We start from the raw sequence: 22,157 nt of genomic DNA, 5'->3' as shown, positions 1-22,157 counted from the left end.
CAAGCAATCTTATAATCTATGGACTTTATACTAATTTACTCTGTAGAAGTATTGCAGATCGATGGTTTACAAAGTTTTGTGTTTTCCTAAATAGAAGAAAAATATAGGTAAATTCTCAAGGAAGACAAGAATGACTTCACTAGTTATTCTCAGTGTTTTTCTTCCATAATTAAAGAGAAAGGATCCAGCAATTTCTCTGTTTGAGATTCTGCTGCCACCTCAGTGTTCATAGATCTATACATATATCTGGGCAATTCTAATTTTCATTTTGGCGTGCGGTAGTGTACTGGACTATGGCTAGGGCGATTATATTTTATTGTACATTTTCATTGAACTATTGATTGATTAACTCTTTTCGGTCTTCTTTGGGGAATTATTGGGCAAGTTTTCTAATGCTAAGCTTATTGGCTGTTAGGAAGACTGGGGGACGGAAAACGACATAAAATATAGCCATTTTTTCTACCTCTAATTTAAAAAATATGTTTAACAGGTTGTAGTTGTCAGCGGGACAACTTTCAGCTTAGTAACCTAATATGGATATGCTCATCTGAAGTAGGACTCAAAAGTCAGTTCAGGATTGGGAAGATTTTGCTGCTCTTCTTGTCTGTGATATACGGTACAAGGGTTGGCCCTGGTTTGGTCCACCTGCCAGCCTAGTTTAAAGTTTCTGAGGCTCAGAGGAACACAATGACTTGGATGAGACAGCCTAAATGCAAAGGACACTGCTAATCATCTCTACCTTAAATGCATCCATACCGCATAGAAACACGACGAACCCACTTCTTTCATTGACCAGAGATTTTTGTTTTTTCTGACGATCCTTGGAGACATATGGCTGGAAAATGAAACGACCCGGGAGTGTGGCCACATCGTTATTCTGTGTGGTGTAATACCAGATGGGCACTGTGAACGGCGCAGGGATGTGAATGGACAGTTTGAAATGGGAATTTTCTCCCCTCGAGCAGGTTCCGTTGCTCTCTCCTGTCTCTTGGTATAACGCACTAGCTTTTGCCCTTCTCTGCAGTATCAATTAACTCGACTTGGAGGTGGAGTGGCCAGAGAAGAAGGAATGAAGCGATCTGACTAATCTTGCTAGCTGCGGAACGGCAGAGCCTGGACCGCGGCCGGGTGCAGATCTGCCGACTGCGCCCGCGGCATGGAGCGCACGGGCGCCCGCGGGGACCCAGGCCCGGCCCGGAGAACCGGCTGCTGAGCTCCGGAGTCCGCCAGGCCGCCGCCTCCTTGCGCCCTCTGCCTTTACTGTCACTGTCGCCCCTCTCAAAGAGTCATGGAAGACGGCCCGCTGCCAGACCTCAGAGACATTGAGCTGAAACTGGGGCGCAAAGTGCCCGAGAGCCTAGCGCGCTCGCTGCGCGGGGAGGAGCCGGCGCCCCGAGAAGGGGCTGCGGACCCCAGCGGGGTTGGCGGGAGCTGCAGCAGCAGCAGCAGCTGCAGCAGCTTTGCGCCGTCTGTGTCCTCCTCCTCTTCATCCTCCCCTGCCTCTGGCTCTCCACGACGCGGCCACCCCAGCGCCCTGGAAAGGCTGGAGACCAAACTGCACGTCCTCAGGCAGGAGATGGTGAGTGTGATGCGTCAGCGGTGACCTGGGGACCGGGGTGCCTGAGACCCAGGAGCATGGGAGAGGCCGGGAGGAGAGCGGGAACTCGCCTCTGGACTAGACTACAGCTAAGCTTGAACCCTGAGGACTTCGCTCGGTCACCGGGTGCTCTTGAAGCTCAGTCGGCCCCACTTTCTAATAGCGTCACTCACTGCGCACCACCGTGCTGCTGCCAGCAGATTATCCCGCACCAGCCTACCTAAGGCCCACAATTGCAGCGCGGGTCTGGGCCTACTGTGAGCTCTTTACGCTTCGCCTGGGTTCCAAGGGTGGTTTAGTCCAATGCACTTAACGCAGAAATGCCTTCCAGTTGTCCGAGAGGGGGCGCGGTGGGGTCCTTGCAGCCCGCCTTGGTAGTTTGCTTTCCTCTGCCCTCCCCTTGCTGCAGCAGCTGCAGCTGTCCCAAGGCCACTGTGGAGTAGATTCTCCACAGCTGGTTCAGAAACAATGGCTACTCGCTCTTGATGTGCCTATGAATGGCTTGTTTCACTGTTTTGATCCTGGAGAGCAGGTGACCGGAGCCCAGGGATTTGCTAATGATTGCCTCTTACCCTTTCCTCTAGTCCTCAATCAGCACTTGTTTTCTCTGCCATTTCTGTTAACCTCGGATTAGGATAATGGGTCAAGTAGATCTGAGACTCGTTATTCCGGATGTATTTAGACTGAGGCATTCATTCATTGCCCTTGCGAGTCTTAGCCTCTCTAGATCTGTTTGTCTTTGCCGTGGTGAGCTGATTGGAGGAAATTATCTCTTTTTAAACCTTCTGAAAAAAATGGCCACAAACCAACAGCACTTTCTGCCACCCAACAGAGGCCCTCAGTCCCCAGGAGGTGAGAAGGGCTTCTTACACAAGCAACCTCCTGTCTGGGTTCACATCTAAGCGTCCTTCCATTCTCACTTTCTGTGATTGGAAGACACTAGTAATAAATTCCGAGCAAAAAGACAGTCTTCAGAGGTCATGACCTATCAAAAGTACTGTAGAATTTCATTCCAAAGACCCTCACTAGATCTCCAAATCTTGTCTAATTAAGGACTTCATGTCTTAAGTACTCACTTGATATTTGAGAATGTTTCCAATATTGAAATATATATATGTCTTTGCATTGCAGATTATTTTTGTTACTGTTCATATTTCACTAAATATGTCTAAATACACATATACACATTGTGCATATTAATCCCTCCAAATATTTATTAAGTCGTTACCGTATCTTTGTAAGCAATGAGTTCTGAAATATAAAATATAAAAGTAAAAGAAAGTGAGATTGCTTAGAGTCTAAACACTCCAAACATCCACCAAATTCGGAGTCACTACTGCAGACGGTTACATTTAAATCTAGGCAGTGGTTCTCAACATGTGGCTTGCGACCCATTTCAGGGCCACATATCATATTTATAATGGTAGCAAAATTACAGTTATGACGTGACAACAAAATAATTTTACGGTTGGGGTCATCACTGCATGAGGGACTGTATTAAGGGTCAAAGCATTAGGAAAGTTGGGAACCACTGGGCTTTAGAGGGTGTCAAGGTTCTTGCCCCAGCCTGATGGCCTGAGTTTGCTACCCAGGACTCACATGGAGACTCAGCTCCTGCAAGCTGCTCTCTGACCTCCACACAAGCACCATGGTGTCACATGCATGTGTATAGAAACCCTCACAAAGTCCATAATTGTAAAAACAATTTTTTAAATCAATGAGTTTGTCTACTAAGGGCTTTCAAATCTCTTGTGCTTAATTGCCTTTTATTTGTAGTATTGAGTACTGCAGGATGAAGAAAACTGATCATTTGCACCAAGAATATCTGGAAGACATCTAGTTTTCCTAGTGGTAATTTCCAAGAGGATAAAAATTCTTTTCTTTCAACTATATCTTGCTATTTCAGATGACCTTGGAATATCAGTTTTTTTTTTAAATATTTACTTTTGTTGTGTGTATGAATGTTTGGCCTGCATGAATGTATGCACTGCTTTCATACCTGGTGTTCTCAAAGGCCAGAAAATGGTGTTTGATACCCCAGAACTGGAGTTACAGATGGTTGTGAACACCATATGGGTAGTGGGAACTGAGCATGGGTCCTCTGAAAGAACCACAGTGCTCATACCTGGAGCCATCTCTCCAGGACTCTGGTATTAATTTGTAAAAAGGCAAGTGGACAACAACAACAAATTAATGAAACTTCTTTATATTTTCTCTGTGATGCCTGTAGACTGAGAAAAATTTGGGTCAGGATAGATGCTTGTTGATAAACTTGGTGTTCTAACCAAGATCCCCATTGAGTAAATCTTTCAAACACTAGTTTCAGACATTTAGAAGGCAGTTAAGGTATATTTCTTTGTCAAGAAGGCTATCATTCCCCTCTGTCTCTATGTTATTCTTGTTGGTATTCAAAATCTTTGCTTAGGTATAATTGCAAAGCAACTGACTTGTCTTACATAGAGTTGGCAGTTTTGTTGTGAAGATGGAATAGATACAGCTCTGTGGTTCCTTTTGTGTACTCCTAGCAATCCAGAGTCGAGGGGGCAGACAGTCAGCAAGGACATAACCTTCCAGACCTACCGTCTGAGTCATCCTCCTTAGTAGTAGGCTCAGTATGGCATCTTATTTTATTATTCATAGATTAGATGGTCTAGAATTGTCATCTTGTGTGTGTGTGTGTGCTTGTTCTCAAAATTTTGTCCTCAAACACATTCTAACTGTCTATGCATAACCCTTTCTAGGGATCCCCCAGAATTAGGCATTTTCTTTTCCTATTAGAATGGACAAGTGCCCTAAGAACACAGTGCAGCAGACACTTGCAATTAGTTTTAACACCTAAGACATTTTTTTGTTTTGTTTTGTTTTTCAAGACAGGGTTTCTCTGTGTATCTTTGGCTGTCCTGGAACTCACTCTGTAGACCAAGCTGGCCTCGGACTCACAGAGATCTGCCTGCCTCTGCTTCCCAAGTGCTGGGATTAAAAGCATACACCACCATGCCCAGCTTTAAAGTTTTATATATATATATATATATATATATATATATATATATATATATATGTATGATTCCACCACTATCACTGTTCTCTTCTTTAAAACTTTCCCCCCTGAATGTATATGTGTATTTTGTATGTATGCATGCATGCATATATGTATGTATAATGTGTGTGTTTGTGTACAAGTGCATGTATAGGCTGATATCATATGTGTTCCTCAACTGGTCTCCACCTTATTTAAATACAGATGCAGTGCTTGTACATCTGGCTAGTCTAGCTAGCCAGCTTGATCACTGCATTACATGAATGCATCTGGCATTTGTGAGCCCAGAAGCTGGTCCTCATGCTTGTGTATACAACAAGTGCATTTCCCATTGGCTGCCTCTGAACCATCTCTTTACTTCTGTCGTCCCCTTTTATGCTTCCATGGACAGCGTCTTTCATTCTCATCTGTAAATGCTGTAGCCACTGCTCTTAGAGATCACGGAGGTAGTTTGTGAAGCAGAAAAATGAGTGAAGAGACTGAAGAGGGGTAAAAAGCTGTTTCTGGCCCAACTCCTTAAAGTTGATGCCCTTCTTAACAATACAAATAGTGCCACATGTAAGGAAAATATCGGTAAAGACATTTGCAAGCGTAATTGGATACAATAGGCCAATCGTAGGTAATTTCAGGATGTTTTGCGGGGAAGGAACAAAAATTTCAATGTGAATACTTTTCATTTTGATTTTTGAGATTAGGAGATTTTTTTTAAGACAGGAATGAAATGTAGCATTACACATGAAATTTATGAAACTGGAGGGAGGTGTGAGGCCACTGATGTAAAATATACCCACTAATTGTGTGCATGGTGCAACACTTGGGAGGCTGAGGAATGTAACGAGCTTTCTCTTTTGGCCATTTAGTCGAAATAATGTTCTACAACAGAGGCAGACAGATCTCTGTCAGGTCCAGGCCAGCCACTGGGTAGCAGTGAGGCCTTGTCATATAAAATAAAACCAAAACACCACAAAATAAATAAATGAATAAACACAATCTACCCAATACTATTTGTTCCCTACTTTTCAGTTCATTTTAGTGTGTGTCATATCATTTGTACTCAAGGCTAGACTACAACAAAGGAGGTATTCTCATCCACAGTTTGAAAAATAATTTTTTCTTGGCATAGAGGTAGGTCGAGAAAGCAGACTAAGGCCATGCAGTTAGCCAGAGACCAATATCATCACTCGGACTCATGACACCTTACTTTATGAGTTTTTCCCACACTGTCTGCATTCCAGAAATTTCTTTTAAAAATGGTTTAGCTATTATAAATGTATGATATCTCAAGACAGTACCTCATAAAATGGTCAAAACCCACAGAACAAACCCTCAGGATATGTGATAGGGGTTGTTGCGAGTATGGATTCATTTAATAGTCAATAATTATGTCTCTGTGTCACTCCTGCCTTTGACCTTAGGGATCTAGAACAAAAAGTCAACCTTAAAAACTCATTCTTGGGGTCATTGAGATGACTTGATATTTAAAGGCATTTTCTCCTGAGTTCAAGTTTGGAACCCACATGTGGAAGAAGCTGGCTATCTCTAACAGCTGTCTTCTGACCTATACACCACACACACACACACACACACACACACTGTGGTACATGCCAAACCCATATACATCATACACATATACAGAAATAGGTTTTGCTTTTGTCTATCTGTCTTTCTTCTTGTTTTTAAAGTAAGTTTTGAGAGACTCTCTTTGCTTCAACATTGCTTCTTTGGAGCTTTCTTTCTACAGTATATACAGAGATTCATTTTTTTTTTTTTTTTTTTTTTTTTTTTTTTTTTTTGGTTTTTCGAGACAGGGTTTCTCTGTGGTTTTGGAGCCTGTCCTGGAACTAGCTCTTGTAGACCAGGCTGGTCTCGAACTCACAGAGATCCTCCTGCCTCTGCCTCCCAAGTGTTGGGATTAAAGGCGTGCGCCACCACCGCCCGGCCAGAGATTCATTTTGAAGAATTTTCTTACAATGAGAACCTCATTGGTTATTAAATATGACTGCATTTTATAATCTCAGATTATCTTAAACCTTCTTCCAGTAAGTATAAGTAATGCCTATCAATTATTTTCAGTGTTTAATAAGCTAGCGTATGCCATACTTTTTATGAGTTATTCAAAAGATTGCTGAACTATTTCTAAAACCATTTTCATTGATTTACTCTGTAATAAGTTTGAAACGCAGAAGATGATGGTAGCAATCAGCAAAGTGCAGGAAATAGTAGTCACAAGGGATCTAATGAATGCTCCTCACTTTACCTTTCTAGACCATCATTAGTTGGAAAATCAAAGTACTTTGTGGGCTAGGACATGTACTGACCAGGAGTGACAATCTGGATCCCTGTCAGGGCTGTCCCAAGTGGGGACACTTTGCAGTCTTCAGGTAGGGTGGTGCCGGGTGAAGGCCGATGTGAGAATGCTGTGTCCTGATTTCCATATTGGGGACAGAGTTTGGAAATTTCAGTGTCTCTGAGTATAGAAATCTGAACGAAGTGCCTTAAACTTTCTTACTATTACACAGTCACATACAGCAACTGATTGTCAACTTTTGTTTCAATAAAGTTTTTGGAACCATTCCACGGACTACACATATACATATGGGAAAAAATGGGGCTCAAGAATTGCCTCAGAAGTGAAGAGCACTTGCTGCTTCTGCAGAGGACCAAGTTTGGGTTCCTAGCACTCACATACATACATGCAGGCAAAGCATCCAAATACATAAAATAGAATAAATAAATCTAGAAGTATTTTTTGAAAGAAAAGTTCATAAATGGTGCTAGAACACAATTTAAAATGTTTGAAAAATCTTGAAAACAGATTTATACTCAACTTTAATGGCTACTTTTCTTCCTGTTTTTACTATGCCCCTGACATTTTAACTGGTTTCTTTGCTTTTGTAACTTAAAAAACAAAACAAAAGGCTTTAAAATTCCATAAGAAGCAGATTTTAATTTCACTAAATTAACATCACACTTACTTTGGGCACCTGTCAGGGCAGGCAAGGAGATTTTTATCACTTAGACCCCTCTAGGTAAAAGCTGGGAAATGGAAGGCATTTTCCTTAATGAGTTCTCAAGATGGTAGTAAAGATAAAATGGGAAGATAATTTGGCCAGAAAAAGATCACAAACCAATGTGTCAGCAGGTGCCAGATGCCACTTTGGAGACGGGAGGGGGGGGAGGCAGGAGAAGGAGCCCTGGGTGACCCTGGCAACATGCAAATTAAGGGTTTAACATAGGCATAAAGACAGTAACTGCTCCTAGGTATCAAACCTGGGAGGAATGGCTAAGGTGTCAATTTAACATATCAGAGTGAACCTGGTCTCCAGGTTCTCTCTGCACCCCTCAGTCCCTACCTGTAACAGGGTATGTCTGGAATACCCATCACCCCAACCTAACCTCCAGTCCAGGGACTGAAGCTGACTCTCCCCAGTTGCCTTTTCCTACGTAATCCAACCATTCTGTTTACATGATCTATCATCTACCCTTTAACCTGCTGGGCTCTTGATCTGGCTCTCTCCTCCCCACCTCTCCTCACATGACTCAGGGTCACATTCACTCCAGACTCTCCCAGATGTCCCTGCCTCTGGCTATGCTCTCCCTCTTATCTACAATAAACTTTCTCTTCCACCATACCTAGGGGCAGTCATGTCCTTTTATTTCTTTACTGAAGTCAGCTGCTTCTCTGTCATTTTGCCTCAGAATGTTAGCATTCTTAATGTAATAAGTAAATCCTCTGAGCTACGCTTCCTTAAGGTAAGCGTAAGATTAAAAGCCCTAATGCCATTTTCTAGAAGCTCATAGAAGGTAAATATATATCCATCAAATATCTACAAATTACTGTCCCATCCCATACCCAAGAATGTGCTTTGGAATTATTGACACATATAAAAAGTACATTTTCTTCAATTTTTTAAAAAAACAATACATGTATTGTGTGTATGTGTTTTGTGTGTGTGAGAGAGGGGGAGAGTGAGAGAGACAGAGAGAGAGAGACAGACAGACAGAGAGAGAGAGAAAGAGAGAGAGAGAGAGAGAACAGAGGACAACTTGTAGTAATTGTAATAATCAGTTTTCTACTATGTAAGTAGGTAGGTCCTGGGGATTTAACTCAGGTTATCAAAGCTGCTAAGCCATCTTGCTGGCCAAATAACCTTACTCTTCCTTCCTTCCTTCCTTCCTTCCTTCCTTCCTTCCTTCCTTCCTTCCTTCCTTCCTTCCTTCCTTCCCTCCCTCCCTCCCTCCCTCCCTCCCTCCCTCCCTCCCTCTTTCCTTCCTTCCTTCCTTCTTTCCTTCCTTTCTTTCTTTTTCTTTTCTTGAGACAGTGTTTTACTGTGTAACTGTGACTGGTCTCAAACTTCCAGAGTCAACTAACCGTGCCTCTCAAGTGCTCAAGTTAAAGTAATACACCGCCACACCTATCCTAAGAACATTTTCTGGAAGAGAGGAATTTCTTTCCACTCAGGTTGCAAAATAGAAGCATGCTACATTGTTTTATAGATTAAACCCATAACAACCATCCTGTGCTGTCAGAAAAATATACCTCCTGTCTGTCATTGAAGAGAGTCACATTTAAAAGATATTTTCCAGCATTGAGACTTGAGGTTTTAAGACACAGCTATGGAACTGGGATTAATGGAGAAACTCTTTTGAACCCCTGAACAACTATCATTGTCAGTCAGAGGCTCTGGGTCTCCTGGACCCCCTGGAACTAGAGTTACAGAGAGTTGTGAGCCATCATGTAGGTGATGGAAACCAAATCTCTGCAAGAGCAAAAACTGCTCATAATGGCTGAGCTATTTCCCAGAGCCTTGTTTTTGTCTTTCAATCCCAGATTTTTGCTGTTCAGATAGTAGCCCTTCGGTCCAGCAGAGCCTCCGTATATTTCAGAAGGGGATTTTAAACACAGGTAGGGGTTGGGAAGTTGGCACAATCCATAAAGTGCTTTCTGAGAAAGCCTGAGGACCCGAGTTTAGTTTCAGCAACAAAACTTGTAACCCCAACACTGGGGGGTGGGGCAGACAGAGGAGGATTCATAGAGCTTGCTGAACCCATAGTCTAGTTAAGTTGGTGAGCTCCAGGTTCTTCACAGGACCCTGTTCCCCAAATAAGGAGGTAAACAATAGAGAAAATCATCCAACATTGAACATTGATCTCTGTCCTAAACACACACACACACACACACAGAGGGGGGGGGGATAAATAGGATAAATGCATGAACACAAACTAGACAAATCTACAGCAAGTTTTGATACCAGGAGTACCAGTGTGTAGAGATTTTTTTTTTTTTCCCATCAGAGTTGTACTGTGCAACCCTAGCTGGTATGTAACTGTCTATGTAGACCAAACTGACCTTGAACTCACAGAGATTCACCTGACTTTGCCTCCAGAAAACTGGGGTAAAAGGCATGTGCCGTTATGCCCAGTTATATTCATGACTCTTAGCAGCTCAGATGCAGCTATTTTTCTAGGTTAAGCCAATAAATAATCTTCTCTCATTCTTTTATTTATATATGTTAGCCATCTATCTGTCTGTCTGTCTCTGTCTATCCATCTATCTATCTGTCATCTATATATCATCTCTATATTACCATTCATGTTGTTCCAAAGCATACTTAAGGTGTTGTGATTATGTTGTGGCATTAGAGACTAATAGCAATACACTTTGATGCTTGTTTGCAAAGAGAAAAGAGTACCAGTATTGTCACTGATGTTTTGCTGTGGGCTGTGTGCTAAAAGTTCCTTGATGAGCTTGATGTTATTGTAAAAAAAAAAAGGTACTCCCTCCATAACCTATTAATTCTGGCATCGGTACCAGTGCTGCAGAAATTTGTCTGAAAGGAATGATAAGTTTGTGCAAAAGTACAGTTCATATGTATGTTTATTACTGTGTATCCTTACTAAAAGCCCAACAAAACTCAGAGATAGCTCAGTCTGTTAAGTGCTTGCCAAATGAACATGATGACCTGAGTTCAATCCCACGAACGCCCATAAAAGTGCCTGGCATGACGGTGCATGCTTGTCATCCCAGAGCTGCAAAGAAACACTCCGGGAGTTCCCTGGGACTCACTGGCTGTCCAGTCCAGCTTACTTCATCATTTCCTGGACACCGAGAAGCCCTGAGTTACAGGAAGCATATGGCATTCTCTAGGATGACAGGGGTTGGTTATCTTTCACATGCATGCATACAGACAAACACACGAAATATTTACACCCTCATTCAAACATGTACATTGAAAAAGAGAGCTGAATAACCTAAATCAGTAGTGTCAAGTTGGTTATATGTGAGCATAAGATAGAAAATTTGGGCTATTATTAATATAGTAAGTATTATTGACATTTGATCTTATTAATATTTTATAAAATTATTTATGGACTAGAGAAATTAATTATATATACATACTTTGTTAGTTAAGGTTTTCGTTCTTTTTAAATTTCTTTTATTTCTTTTAAAAAGAAAACAAACTATTTTTCATTTTACATGTCAATCCCAATTCCTACTCCTTCCCCTCCTCCCATTCCTTCCACATACTTTCACACCTCACTTCCCATTCACTACTCAATGAGGGTAAGGCACATTACTTTGGGGAAGGTCCAAGGCCCTCCCTACTGTATCTAGGCTAACCAAGGTATCCATTCAAAGAGAACAGGTTCCCAAAAGGAACATATTCAATACAAGCAGTAGGGATAAATCCTAGTGCCACTGCCAGGGGCCCCACAGTCTGTCCAGATATACAACTGTCACCCACATTCAGAAGGACAAATTTGGACCTATGCTGGTTCCCTTCCTGTTTGGCTGGCATTGGTGAGCTCCCATTAACTCGGGTAAACTCTTTCATTGGGTGTACCCATTATGGTCTTGACCTCTTTGCTCATATTCTCACTCCTCCCACTCTTCAACTGGACGTTGGGAATTCACCCCAGTGCTTTGCTGTGGGTCTCTTCCTCTGATTCCATCAGTTGCTAGATGAAGGTTCTATAGTGATATTTAAGATATTCATCAATCTGATTACAGGGCAAGACCAATTTGGGCATTCTCTCCTCTATTGCTTAGGATCTTAGCTGTGGTCATCCTTATGGATTCCTGGGAATTCTATAGTGTCAGGTTCTTGCTAGCCCCATAATGGCTCCCTCAATAAAAATTTTCTTTTCTTGCTCTCACATCTGTCCTTCCTCCAACTTGACTATCTTGTTCCCTCAAGGTCTCCTCCTCCTTTCCCTTCTCCCCTCCTCTTCCTCTTCCACCCTCTCTTCTCTCCTTACCTCCATGCTCCCAATTTTGTCAGGTGATCTTCTCTATTTCAGCTTTCCAGGTGGATCTATGTATATTATTCTTAGGGTTCACCTTGTTACTTAGCTTCTCTAGGATCATAAACTATAGGCTCAATATCCTCTGCTTTACAGCTAGTATCCACTTATGAGTGAATACATACCATGTTCATTTTTGGGGGCCTGGGTTACCTCACTCAGGATGTTTTTTTTTTTTTCTAATTCCATCCATTTGCATGCAAACTTCAAAATGTCATTGTTTTTTTACCACTGAGTAGTACTCTAAAGTGTAAATGTGCCACATTTTCTTTATCCATTCTTCAGTTGAGGGGCATTTAAGTGGTTTCCAGGTTTTATTACAAATATAAACATAGTTGAACAAATGTCCTTGTAGTATGAGTGAACATCTTTTGGATATATGCCCAAGAGTAGTATTGCTTGGATCTGAGATAGGTGGATTCTCAATTTTCTGAGAAACCACCATACTTATTTCCAGAGTGGTTGTACAAGTTCCCTTTCCCACCAGCAATGGAGGAGTGTCCCCCTTATTTCACATCCTCTCCAGCATAATCTATCATTGGTGTTTTTGATCTTAGCCATTCTAACTGGTGTAAGATGGTACTCAGAGTTGTTTTGATTTCTGTTTTCCTGATGGATAAGAATGTTGAACATTTCCTTAAGTGTTTTTTGACAGTTGTGATTCTTCTGTTGAGAATTCTCTGTTTAGTTCTATACCTTATTTTTTAATTAGGTTATTTGAAATTTAATGTCTAATTTCTTGAGTTCTTTATACATTTTGGAGGTCAGTTTTCTGTCTGATGTGGAGTTGGTAAAGATGTTTTCCCATTCAGTAGGCTGCCTTTTTGTCTTATTGACCGTGTCCTTTGCTTTACAGAAATTTCTTCTTTTCAGGAGGTCTCATTTATTTATTGTTGCTCTCAGTGTCTGTGCTACTGGGGTTATATTTAGGAAGTGGTCTCTTGTGCCCATGAATTGAAGGGTCCTTCCTACATTTTTTCTATTAGGTTCAGTGTTGCTGGATTTATATTGAGGTCTTTAATCCATTTGGACTTGAGTTTTGTACATGGCAATAGATATGGAACTATTTTCATTCTTCTACATGTTGATATCCAGTCATGCCAGCACCATTTGTTGAAGACGCTTTCTTTTTTCCATTGTATAATTTTAACTTCTTTGTCAAAAATGAGATATTCATATGTGTGTGGATTAATATCTGAGTCTTCGATTCAGTTCCATTTGTAAACCTCTCTGTCTTTATGCCAATACCAAGCTGTTTTTATTACTGTAACTCTGTAATAGAGCTTGATGTCAGGGATGGTGATCCCACCGGAAGGTCCTTTATTGTACAAGGTTATTTTGACTATCCTGGGATTTTTGTTTTTCCATATGAAGTTGATTATTTTTCTTTCAAGGTCTGTGAAGAATTGTGTTAGGATTTTGATGGGGATTGCATTGAATCTACAGATTGCTTTTGGTAGGATTATCATTTTTATTATGTTGATCCTGCCCATCCAGGAACATGGAAAATCTTTTCCATTTTCTGGTATCTTCTTCAATTTCTTTGTTCAAAGACTTAAAGTTCTTGTCAAACAAATCTTTCACTTCTTTGGTTAGTGTTACCCCAAGACATTTTATGTTATTTGTGGCTGTTGTGAAGGGTGATTTTTTTTTTCTGATTTCTTTCTCAGTTTCTTTGTCACTTGTGTATAGGAGGTTTACTGATATTTTGTCAGTTGATCTTGTATCCTGCCACATCACTGAAGGTATTTATCAACTGCAGGAGTTCCCTGGTAGAGTTTTTGGGGTCGCTTATGTATACTATCATATCATTTGCAAATAACAAAACTGTGGCTTCTTCCTTTTCTATTTGAATCCCCTTGATCTCCTTTTGTTCTTTTGTTGTCTTATTGCTCTACCCAGAACCTAAAGATCTGTGTTGAATAGATACAGAGAGAGTGGACAGCCTTGTCTTGTTCCTGTTTTAGTGGAATTGTTATGAGTTTCTCTCCATTTAATTTGATGTTGGCTGTCGGCTTGCTGTATATTACTTTAATTACGTTTAGATACGTTCTTGTATCCCTGATCTCTCTAAGACCTTTATCATGAAGGGGTGTTGTATTTTGTTGAATGCTTTTTCAGCATCTAATGAGATGATAGTATTTTTTTCTTTTCAAGTTTATTTATATGGTGGATTACAGTGATAGATTTTCATATGTTGAACCTTCCCTGGATCTCTGGGATGAAACCAACTTGATCATAGTGGTTTTTTTGTTTGTTTGTTTGTTTGGTTGGTTGGTTCATTGGGTTTTTTTGTGATCTGTTCTTGGATTCAGTTTGCCAGTATTTTATTGAGTATTTTTGCATCTATGTTCATGAGTGAGATTGGTCTGTAATTCTCTTTCTTGTTTGAGTCTTTATGTGGTTTCCATTTCAGGGTAACTGTAGGCTAATAAAAAAGAGCTTGACAATTTTCCTTCTGTTTCTATTGTGTGGAACACTTTGAGGAGTATAGGTATTAGCTCTTCTTTAAAGTTCTGGTGGAATTTTGTGCTGAAACGATCTGTTCCTGGCCTTTTTTTTTTTTTTTTTTTTTTTTTTTTAAATCTTTTGATGACTGCATCTATTTCTGTGCAGGTTATAGGTCTACTTAAATTGTTCACCTGATCTTGATTTAATTTTGCTATCTGGAACCTATTCAAAAAATTGTCCAGTGTTTTCATTTTCCAATGTCAAGGAGTGCAAGTTTTTGTAGTATGACCTAATGATTCCTTTGATTTTCTCATTGTCTGTTGTTCTGTCCCCCTTTTCATTTCTCATTTTGTTAATTTGGATGTTCTCTCTCTCTGCCTTTTGATTTGCTTAGATGAGGGTTTGACTATCTTGTTGATTTTCTCAAGGAACCAGCTCTTTGTTTCATTGATTCTTTGTATTATATTCTTTGTTTCTATTTTATTGATTTCAGTCCTTAATTTGATTATTTCCTGTCATCTACTCCTCCTGGGTGAGCCTGCTTCTTTTTGTTTTAGACCTTTCAGGTGTGCTGTTAAGCCACTAGTGTAAGCTTTCTCCAGTTTCTTTATGTAGGTACTTATTGTTATGAACTTTCCTCTTAGCACTGCTTTCATAGTGTTCCACAGATTTGGGTACATTGTGTCTTCATTTTCATTGAATTCTAAGAAGTCTTTCATTTCTTTTTATTTTTCTTCTTTGACTCAGGGGTGGTTCAATTGAGCCCTGTTCAATTTCCATGAGTTTTTAGGCTTTCTGCAATTAGTGTTGTTGTTAAATTCTAACTTTAAACCATGGTGATCCCATAAGATACAGGGGGTTCACTCCAATTTTTTTGTATCTGTTGAGGATTGCCTTGTTACCGAGTATGTGGTCAATTTTAGAGAAGGTTCCATGAGGTGCTGAGAAGAAGGTATATTCTTTTGTGTTTTGGTGGAATGTTTCGTAGATGCCTGTTAAGTCCATTTGAGTCATGACATCCGTTAATTCTCTTATTTTTGTTAAGCTTCTGTCTGGTTGACCTGTCCATTGGAGAGAGAAGGTGTTGAAATAGTTGGTGTTATGTAAGTTTCTTGTACCTTCATAGGGATATCCTTCTTTCAGTTGGGAAAGTTTTCTTCTATGATTTTGTTGAATATATTTTCTGTGCCTTTGAGCTGGAGTTCTCCTTCTTCTATACTTAATATTCTTAGGTTTTCGTCTTTTCATGGTGTCCCAGATTTCCTGGATGTTTTGTGTTAAGAATTTCTTGGAAAATGTTTTCTTTGACCAATGAATCTATTTCCTCTATAGTATCTTCAATCTCTAAGATTCTCTCTTGCATCTCTTTTATTCTATTGGTTATGCTTGCCTCTGTAGTTCCCATTCCTTTACCCAGATTTTTCATTTCCAGAATTCCCATTGTTTGTGTTTTCTTTATTGCCTCTATTTCATTTTTCAAGTCTTGAACTATTTGCTTCACCTGTTTGATTGTTTTCTCTTGGGTTTATTTGAGAGATTTATTAATTTCTTCCAATTTTTGTTTGTCTTTTCCTCCATTTCTTTAAGGGAATTTTTTATTTCCTCTTTAAAGGTCTCCATCATCTTTATAAAGTTATGTTTAAAATCATTTTCTTCTGCTTTTTCTGGATAAAATATGATCAAGTCTTCCTGTTGTATGACCACTGGGTTCTGGTGTTACCATGTTGTTTTTTAGGTTTGAATTAATTCTTGCATTGACAGCTAACCATCTCTTCCAATTGATCCTGGCAATGTCTTTGCCTCTTGGTTCAATCCACCTATGTCTGTTGGAACTGTTCTTGGTGTGCTCTGTACTGTCATGATCTGTGTCTCAGGGAGCCACTGGGGTCTTTCTTGGCCCTCTCTCTTGGCCTGCTCTCTTGGTTCATTCCCTTGGTCCACTCTGTGCAGTCACAGCTTGTGCTTCAGAGTTCCTCTCTTGGTCCTCTCTGTGTAGTAGCAGGCTGTGTTTTAGAGTTCCAATGAGCTTGTGGGGTGGTGGTGGGAGTAGGGGTAGGAGGTTTGCAAGGGAGTGGGACTTGTAACTTTCAGCATCCAATGAATAGGATGGGGTGTTGGAGCAGCCTATCTGTAGGAAACTCACCTGTTAGCTGGCTAGAGAAGCAGAGCCAGGTTGGGTGGGGGGACCCAGGGTTTTACCCCAGTATGGAGGGCCTAGATAGTGGGGTGTTTTGCATGGTGGCTGGTCAATTACCTCTTGGTCCTCTCTGTGTAGTAGCTGACTATGTTTCCAGTTAAGGTTTTCTAGAGGAACAGAAACAATAGAATGAATATTCATTGTATTAGCTTACTTTCTTTTATATGAAAAGACACCATGATCAAAAGCAACTTAGTGAGGAAAGGCATTGTTTCTTCTCACAGCTTGTAGTCCATCATGAAGATAAGTTAAGGCAGGAACTCAAGGCAGGAACCTGGAGATGGGAACTGAATCAGAGGCCATGGAGAAGCATTACTTGCTCTATTTTATGTAATCCAGAACTACCTACCTGGGCCTGGAACCACCCACAGTGAGCTGGGCCCTCCCACATCAATCCTTAATCAAGAAATTGCCCTCAGACTTATAGGCCAAGCTGATGGGGAGGTAACTGCTCCATTGAAATCCCCTTTTCCTAGATGAGTCAGCTTGTGTAAAGTTGACGATGAGCAAGCAACCAGCACAATCGAGTCCTTGCCAGCCTGGCACACAAACATGTCTCTATTAAGTCTTAATTCTTGTTTGTTTATCCCCAAGATATGATGTCAACACCACAATATAAACCATAGCATAACTTCAAAATCCCACAGTATTTAAACAATTCAAACTTATTTTCTTAAAGTTCAGTCTCCTTAAAATACCCAAAGTCTCTCAACTGCAGGCTCCTATAAAATTAAAAACAAAAACAAAAAAATTTAATACTTTGAATACTTTCTTCCTTCAAGAGGGAAGAACAAGGGACAGTCACAAACAAATGTAAGCAAAGCAAAAGTCAAAAAAATGTAAATAAAATAGCTGTGCCCAGCATTTGGTCCATCCCACTTCGATAATAATGAGATTAGTAAACACTCTGAGGCAATTGCAAACATTCTACTCAGGGCTCATGATAGCCCAAATGCTGCTGGCTAGAGTAGTTGAGGAAAATGCATTAGGCCCACCAAAAATGTTTAAATAAAGGCTTTTAGAGAGAAAAAAAATAGTCCTTGTCAAGACTAGAGGATTAGAAATAATTAAGGGCAGAAAAAAGCTTCTTTTTTAGGTTTATACATGGCCCATGGTTGAGAATCCAAGCCTTTACTTTAGTCCTCTGACACCACGATGTGACTATAAAATTGTATTGCAGAGACAGTTGTACCCCTAGGACATTAGGAGGGCACAGTGGCTGGGGCGTACTATATCTGAGGTCTTTAAAACAGTTAGCAACATTGTAGTGATCGTCCCATAAGCGAGGTTCTCATCATAAGATGAGTGAACAGAAAGAGGAACACTGGATTTCTCTATAGTATCATGATATTGTAGGGGTTTTGATGAATCAATCTATTTGTGTGTGTGTGTCTTCATTTGAAGCTGTATTAGTTAGAAAGATCTAAAGTGGTCATCACATAATCTGGTGTTGTAACTAAAGCAGTTACTATATATTCCCTTCTGGATATTTTGGTCTGTACACAGCTGCATGAACATTGCCTTTCCCAAAGGCATCAGTCTTTGCCTTTTGAGAAGTACCACTGCATGAAATTTTCCTGCCTATAACCAGTCTTTCTAACTCAAATCCTCTACAGGAAAAATTCTAAATATGTGGCAGACATTTAAAAATGATTTGTTTTTTGTAACATTTTAGTCTTTTCATAAGAGTTGTGGAAAACTGGGCCGAAACCAGTGCACTGTGCTTACCACTAAACTTCTTATTTATTCATCTCATTCTCTTCCTTCTCTTGCTTTCTCCATCTCTCTCTCTCTCTCTCTCTCTCTCTCTCTCTCTCTCTCTCTCTCTCTCTTACACACACACACACACACACACACACAAACATTCTGAAATCTCTAAAGACTACAAGTATGATATTTCTGTGCCTCTATGATTCCCAATAACTTAGTGAGTACTTCCCAACACAGTCATTCAGGGGCAGGGTGGGGGAGTCTTTTTTCCCTCCTGCATATGGTTTTTTTTTTGGTTTTTCGAGACAGGGTTTCTCTGTAGCTTTGGTGCCTGTCCCGGAACTAGCTCTTGTAGACCAGGCTGGCCTCGAACTCAGAGATCCGCCTGCCTCTGCCTCCCAAGTGCTGGGATTAAAGGCGTGCGCCACCACTGCCCGGCTCCTCCTGCATATGTTGAATTCAGATTTGTCCTTAAAAGTGTTTGTGATGGATCACTGCTAGGACCTGTCTCACAGAAGCCTACCAGAGATCAATGTTCAACCCCATATTGGTTGCAAAAGTATCAAGTATTTACATTACGATTCACAACAACGGCAAAATTACAGTTATGAAGTGGCAATAAAAACAGTTTTATGTTTGGGGGGGGGTCACTACAACATGAGGGACTGTATTAAAGCGTCAAGTATTAGGAAGGTTGAGAACTACTGAGTTAGAAGATACAAGTTGGTCTGACTAAAGCATCAGAAAGACCTCAGAACAGCATGCCCGAAATTTCTCTTCTTGCTTGGTTTATGCCAGTTCTGTTCCAGAAAGTCATCTCTTCACTCAATCACTTGACCCATGAGAAACTTTGAAAGGCTAATTGGAAGATTCTGCTCTACAAAAGGTATCCAGTAACTATAGCTTGAATAAAAGATAAAGAAAAAGCATCATTACCTTACATTTAAACAGAATTAATATTCTGTAAGCTGTTTTTATTAGGCAAGTTTTGGAGAGGGATGTATACAAACCAAAGAAGGAACTTGCTTGATTATATGCCACTGCCATATGAACCTATAAGTGTCATAGTAATTCATAGGAAAGGGATCTGAAATCTCCATTCTCCGTTGCTGTGCTTGGAACAACATGGAACTGTTTTCTCAGATGTCTGCATTGATTTAGGTTCATATATGAGTTCTGAGTACGGCCGTCAGACTGCGCCATCATCTTCATTGGCACTCGTAATGAAGTGGGCTGAGAGGTTATTGCCTGCCCTGTAAACTTTTACACACAGCCGTTCGCTGTTAGTTAACTCTCTTAGGAGCAATAGCAAGTGCTCGCGTTGCCGAGTTGGAAATAAAGATGCAGAGGTGGAGAGTGTTCACACTGATAAACACAGGCCAGCTTCCCTACTTTCAGAACTGGTTGTTCCAGGTGTAAGGACTTGGCCAATATAAATAGAGGAAATGCATTTCCATTTACACTCTGATTCCAAAAGTCCAGCCTCACTCCTGGGAATGTGCTGCAGTTTTACCACATGAAGTGTTGGGTCATGTTTGTTTGCATTCAGTCTCGAGACAAATGGATTCCATTTGGATTTCACCCAGTTCTTACAGAGGAATGTACTGTTACTTTTTTTTTTTTTTTGAATCACTCACTTGGGTTTGTTGCAGTAAAGATAAAGCAACTTTTGTTTCCAAACTCTAGCTTCTTGTTGGATCAGATGAAATTCATAAGCACAGCATTTAACAGCGTCAATACGTTCCCTAGATGGGGCTCCACATCTTCACCTCAGGAAATGTTTCAGTAGAAGGCATGAAGTCAACACAGCCATATTCTTAGGTATTGCAGTATTGATTCCTGTGATATGCTCCATAAGGGATACAGGTAACACCCGGGACATGGGTTCAGGTAGTTTACCAGTGAACCAGGTAATAATGCATGGGGTTATTATTAAACAATTTAATTTTTATGGTATTAAAAATTCTTGGCAAAGCTCAAAGGTCTCATGATTTGTAATAAAGCTATATTTTCATAAAGAAAATTAGTTTTTTTTCTTTTCTGGGTTCAGGAGCTATACACTTGTATCTTAATTCCCAACTGGAGCCCCATTTCCCTTCCTCAGACCCTTCCAGACCTCTTGTCATCAGTGGTTCCCTTTGCCTGGCTCTTCCCTCCCTTCCCATGTTATATGTAGTTAATTCTGATTTATTATCCTGAGGATCAAACAATTAAACATTTTACTTAGTATTGGTTTTGATTTTTGATCCTTTTTTAGATATCTCAATATATGACATTTTTTCATAGCTAGGGCCTAGAGAGATAGCTCAGCAGTTATGAGCACTGCCTGCTCTTCCAAAGGTCCAAAGTTCAATTCCCAGCAACCACTTGGTGACTCACAATCATCTGTAATGAGATCTTGTGCCCTCTTAAGGGAGAGACCTGGTCAGTTGTCCTCATCAGCTTAGACCATGAAACCCAATATGACAAGTTCAACAGAACCTATGGGATGCCCATGCATGCTTCAACATTGCCAGGGCATAACATTCAAATTTTCTCATAGCTTTAGAATTTATTCAGCTTTAGAATTGAACAGAGTATAAAAATTCAGAATTAGGAATAGATTCACAGGAAAATAGTTAATTTATAAGATTACTCCTCTAAGGGAGATTGGACAATAGCAGCTGATTCAGAGGTGTAATTGCTTGAGCAAACTGGAAGTAGTAAGATGTTGGGGGAGGCTGCTTGTTCATCATGGCTGCCCAGAACCAAAATAATCACACAGAAACTGTATTAATTAAATCATTAGCTCTAGCTTCTTATTGGTTAACTCTTACATATTAATTTAACCCATTTCTATTAATCTGTATATCACCACGAGGTTGTGGCCTTACAGCAAAGTTTCAGCATGTCCATCTCCAGCAGTGGATCCATGGTGCCCCTCCCACTCCGCCTTCTTCCTCCCAGCATTCTGTTTAGTTTTCCCCACCTACCTAAGTTCTGCCCTATCACAGGCCCAAAGCAGTTTCTTTATTCATCAATGGTAATCACAGCATACAGAGGTAAATCCCACATCAGTAAGAAGCTTGAATTAATTGTGAAACCTTAATGACCAAGATAGCCAGATGGCTGTGTTAAGTCTTAATAAAGGGGCTGGAGAGATGGTTCAGCAGTTAAGAGCACTGGCTGCTCTTCCAGAGGTCCAGAATTCAATTCCGAGGTCCCGCATATTGGCTTACAACTATCAATAGTGAAATATGATGCCCTCTTCTGACCTGCAGGCATACATGCAGGCAGAACACTGTATATATAATAAATAAATAAATAAATAAATAAATAAATAAATAAATAAATAAATCTTGCCGGGGGGTAGTGACGCATGCCTTTATTCCAGCACAGGAGGCAGAGATAGGTGGATCTCTGGGAGTTTGAGGCCTGCCTGGTCTACAGAGTGAGTTCCAGGACAGGATCTAAAGCTACAGAGAAACTGTCTCGAAATATGCCCCCACAAATAAAAAAGTTAGTGAAAATAAGATTAATAAAAAGGTGGAATAATGCTAAATGAGAGAATGACAAACTAAGAAGTTTGAGTATGGCTGGATAGTCAGTAAGGACCAATTATAATTGCTATTTTAGGGAACTTACTCAATGCAGGTAGGGGTATTTTTGCATGCTTGTTCATTTTCTTGTTTTTTTTCAGAGAAAAACAGTTTCCATGTGTATTATATCTAGTATCTTTAAAAGATATACCTTTGAACTAGCCATAACAAGAAAACATTGTTGATTACTGAGAAATAAAATGTGCAGTAAAGTAAAGCATGACAGCATATTTTTGGAACAAGAATAGAAACAAAATATGCTATTAAAATTTTATGTGATAC

General features: G+C 40.3%; 1 protein-coding gene across 1 annotated transcript in view; it reads left to right on the top strand.

Annotated features, from left to right (window-relative positions):
- Positions 1–683: 683 nt before the first annotated feature.
- The window catches only part of Lurap1l (leucine rich adaptor protein 1 like), a 56,762-nt gene continuing 35,288 nt past the window's right edge, over positions 684–22,157 (top strand). The window contains exon 1 of the mRNA XM_057785626.1: positions 684–1,579. Within this exon, the coding sequence (XP_057641609.1) occupies positions 1,289–1,579 (291 nt within the window). The 5' untranslated portion in view covers positions 684–1,288. The remainder of the gene's footprint in view (positions 1,580–22,157) is intronic.

This window comes from Chionomys nivalis, chromosome 11, assembly GCF_950005125.1.
Source record: "Chionomys nivalis chromosome 11, mChiNiv1.1, whole genome shotgun sequence".
Lineage (NCBI taxonomy): Eukaryota > Metazoa > Chordata > Mammalia > Rodentia > Cricetidae > Chionomys > Chionomys nivalis.
Note: the sequence above shows the minus strand (reverse complement) of the source record. Positions and strands in the feature narration are given on the sequence as shown.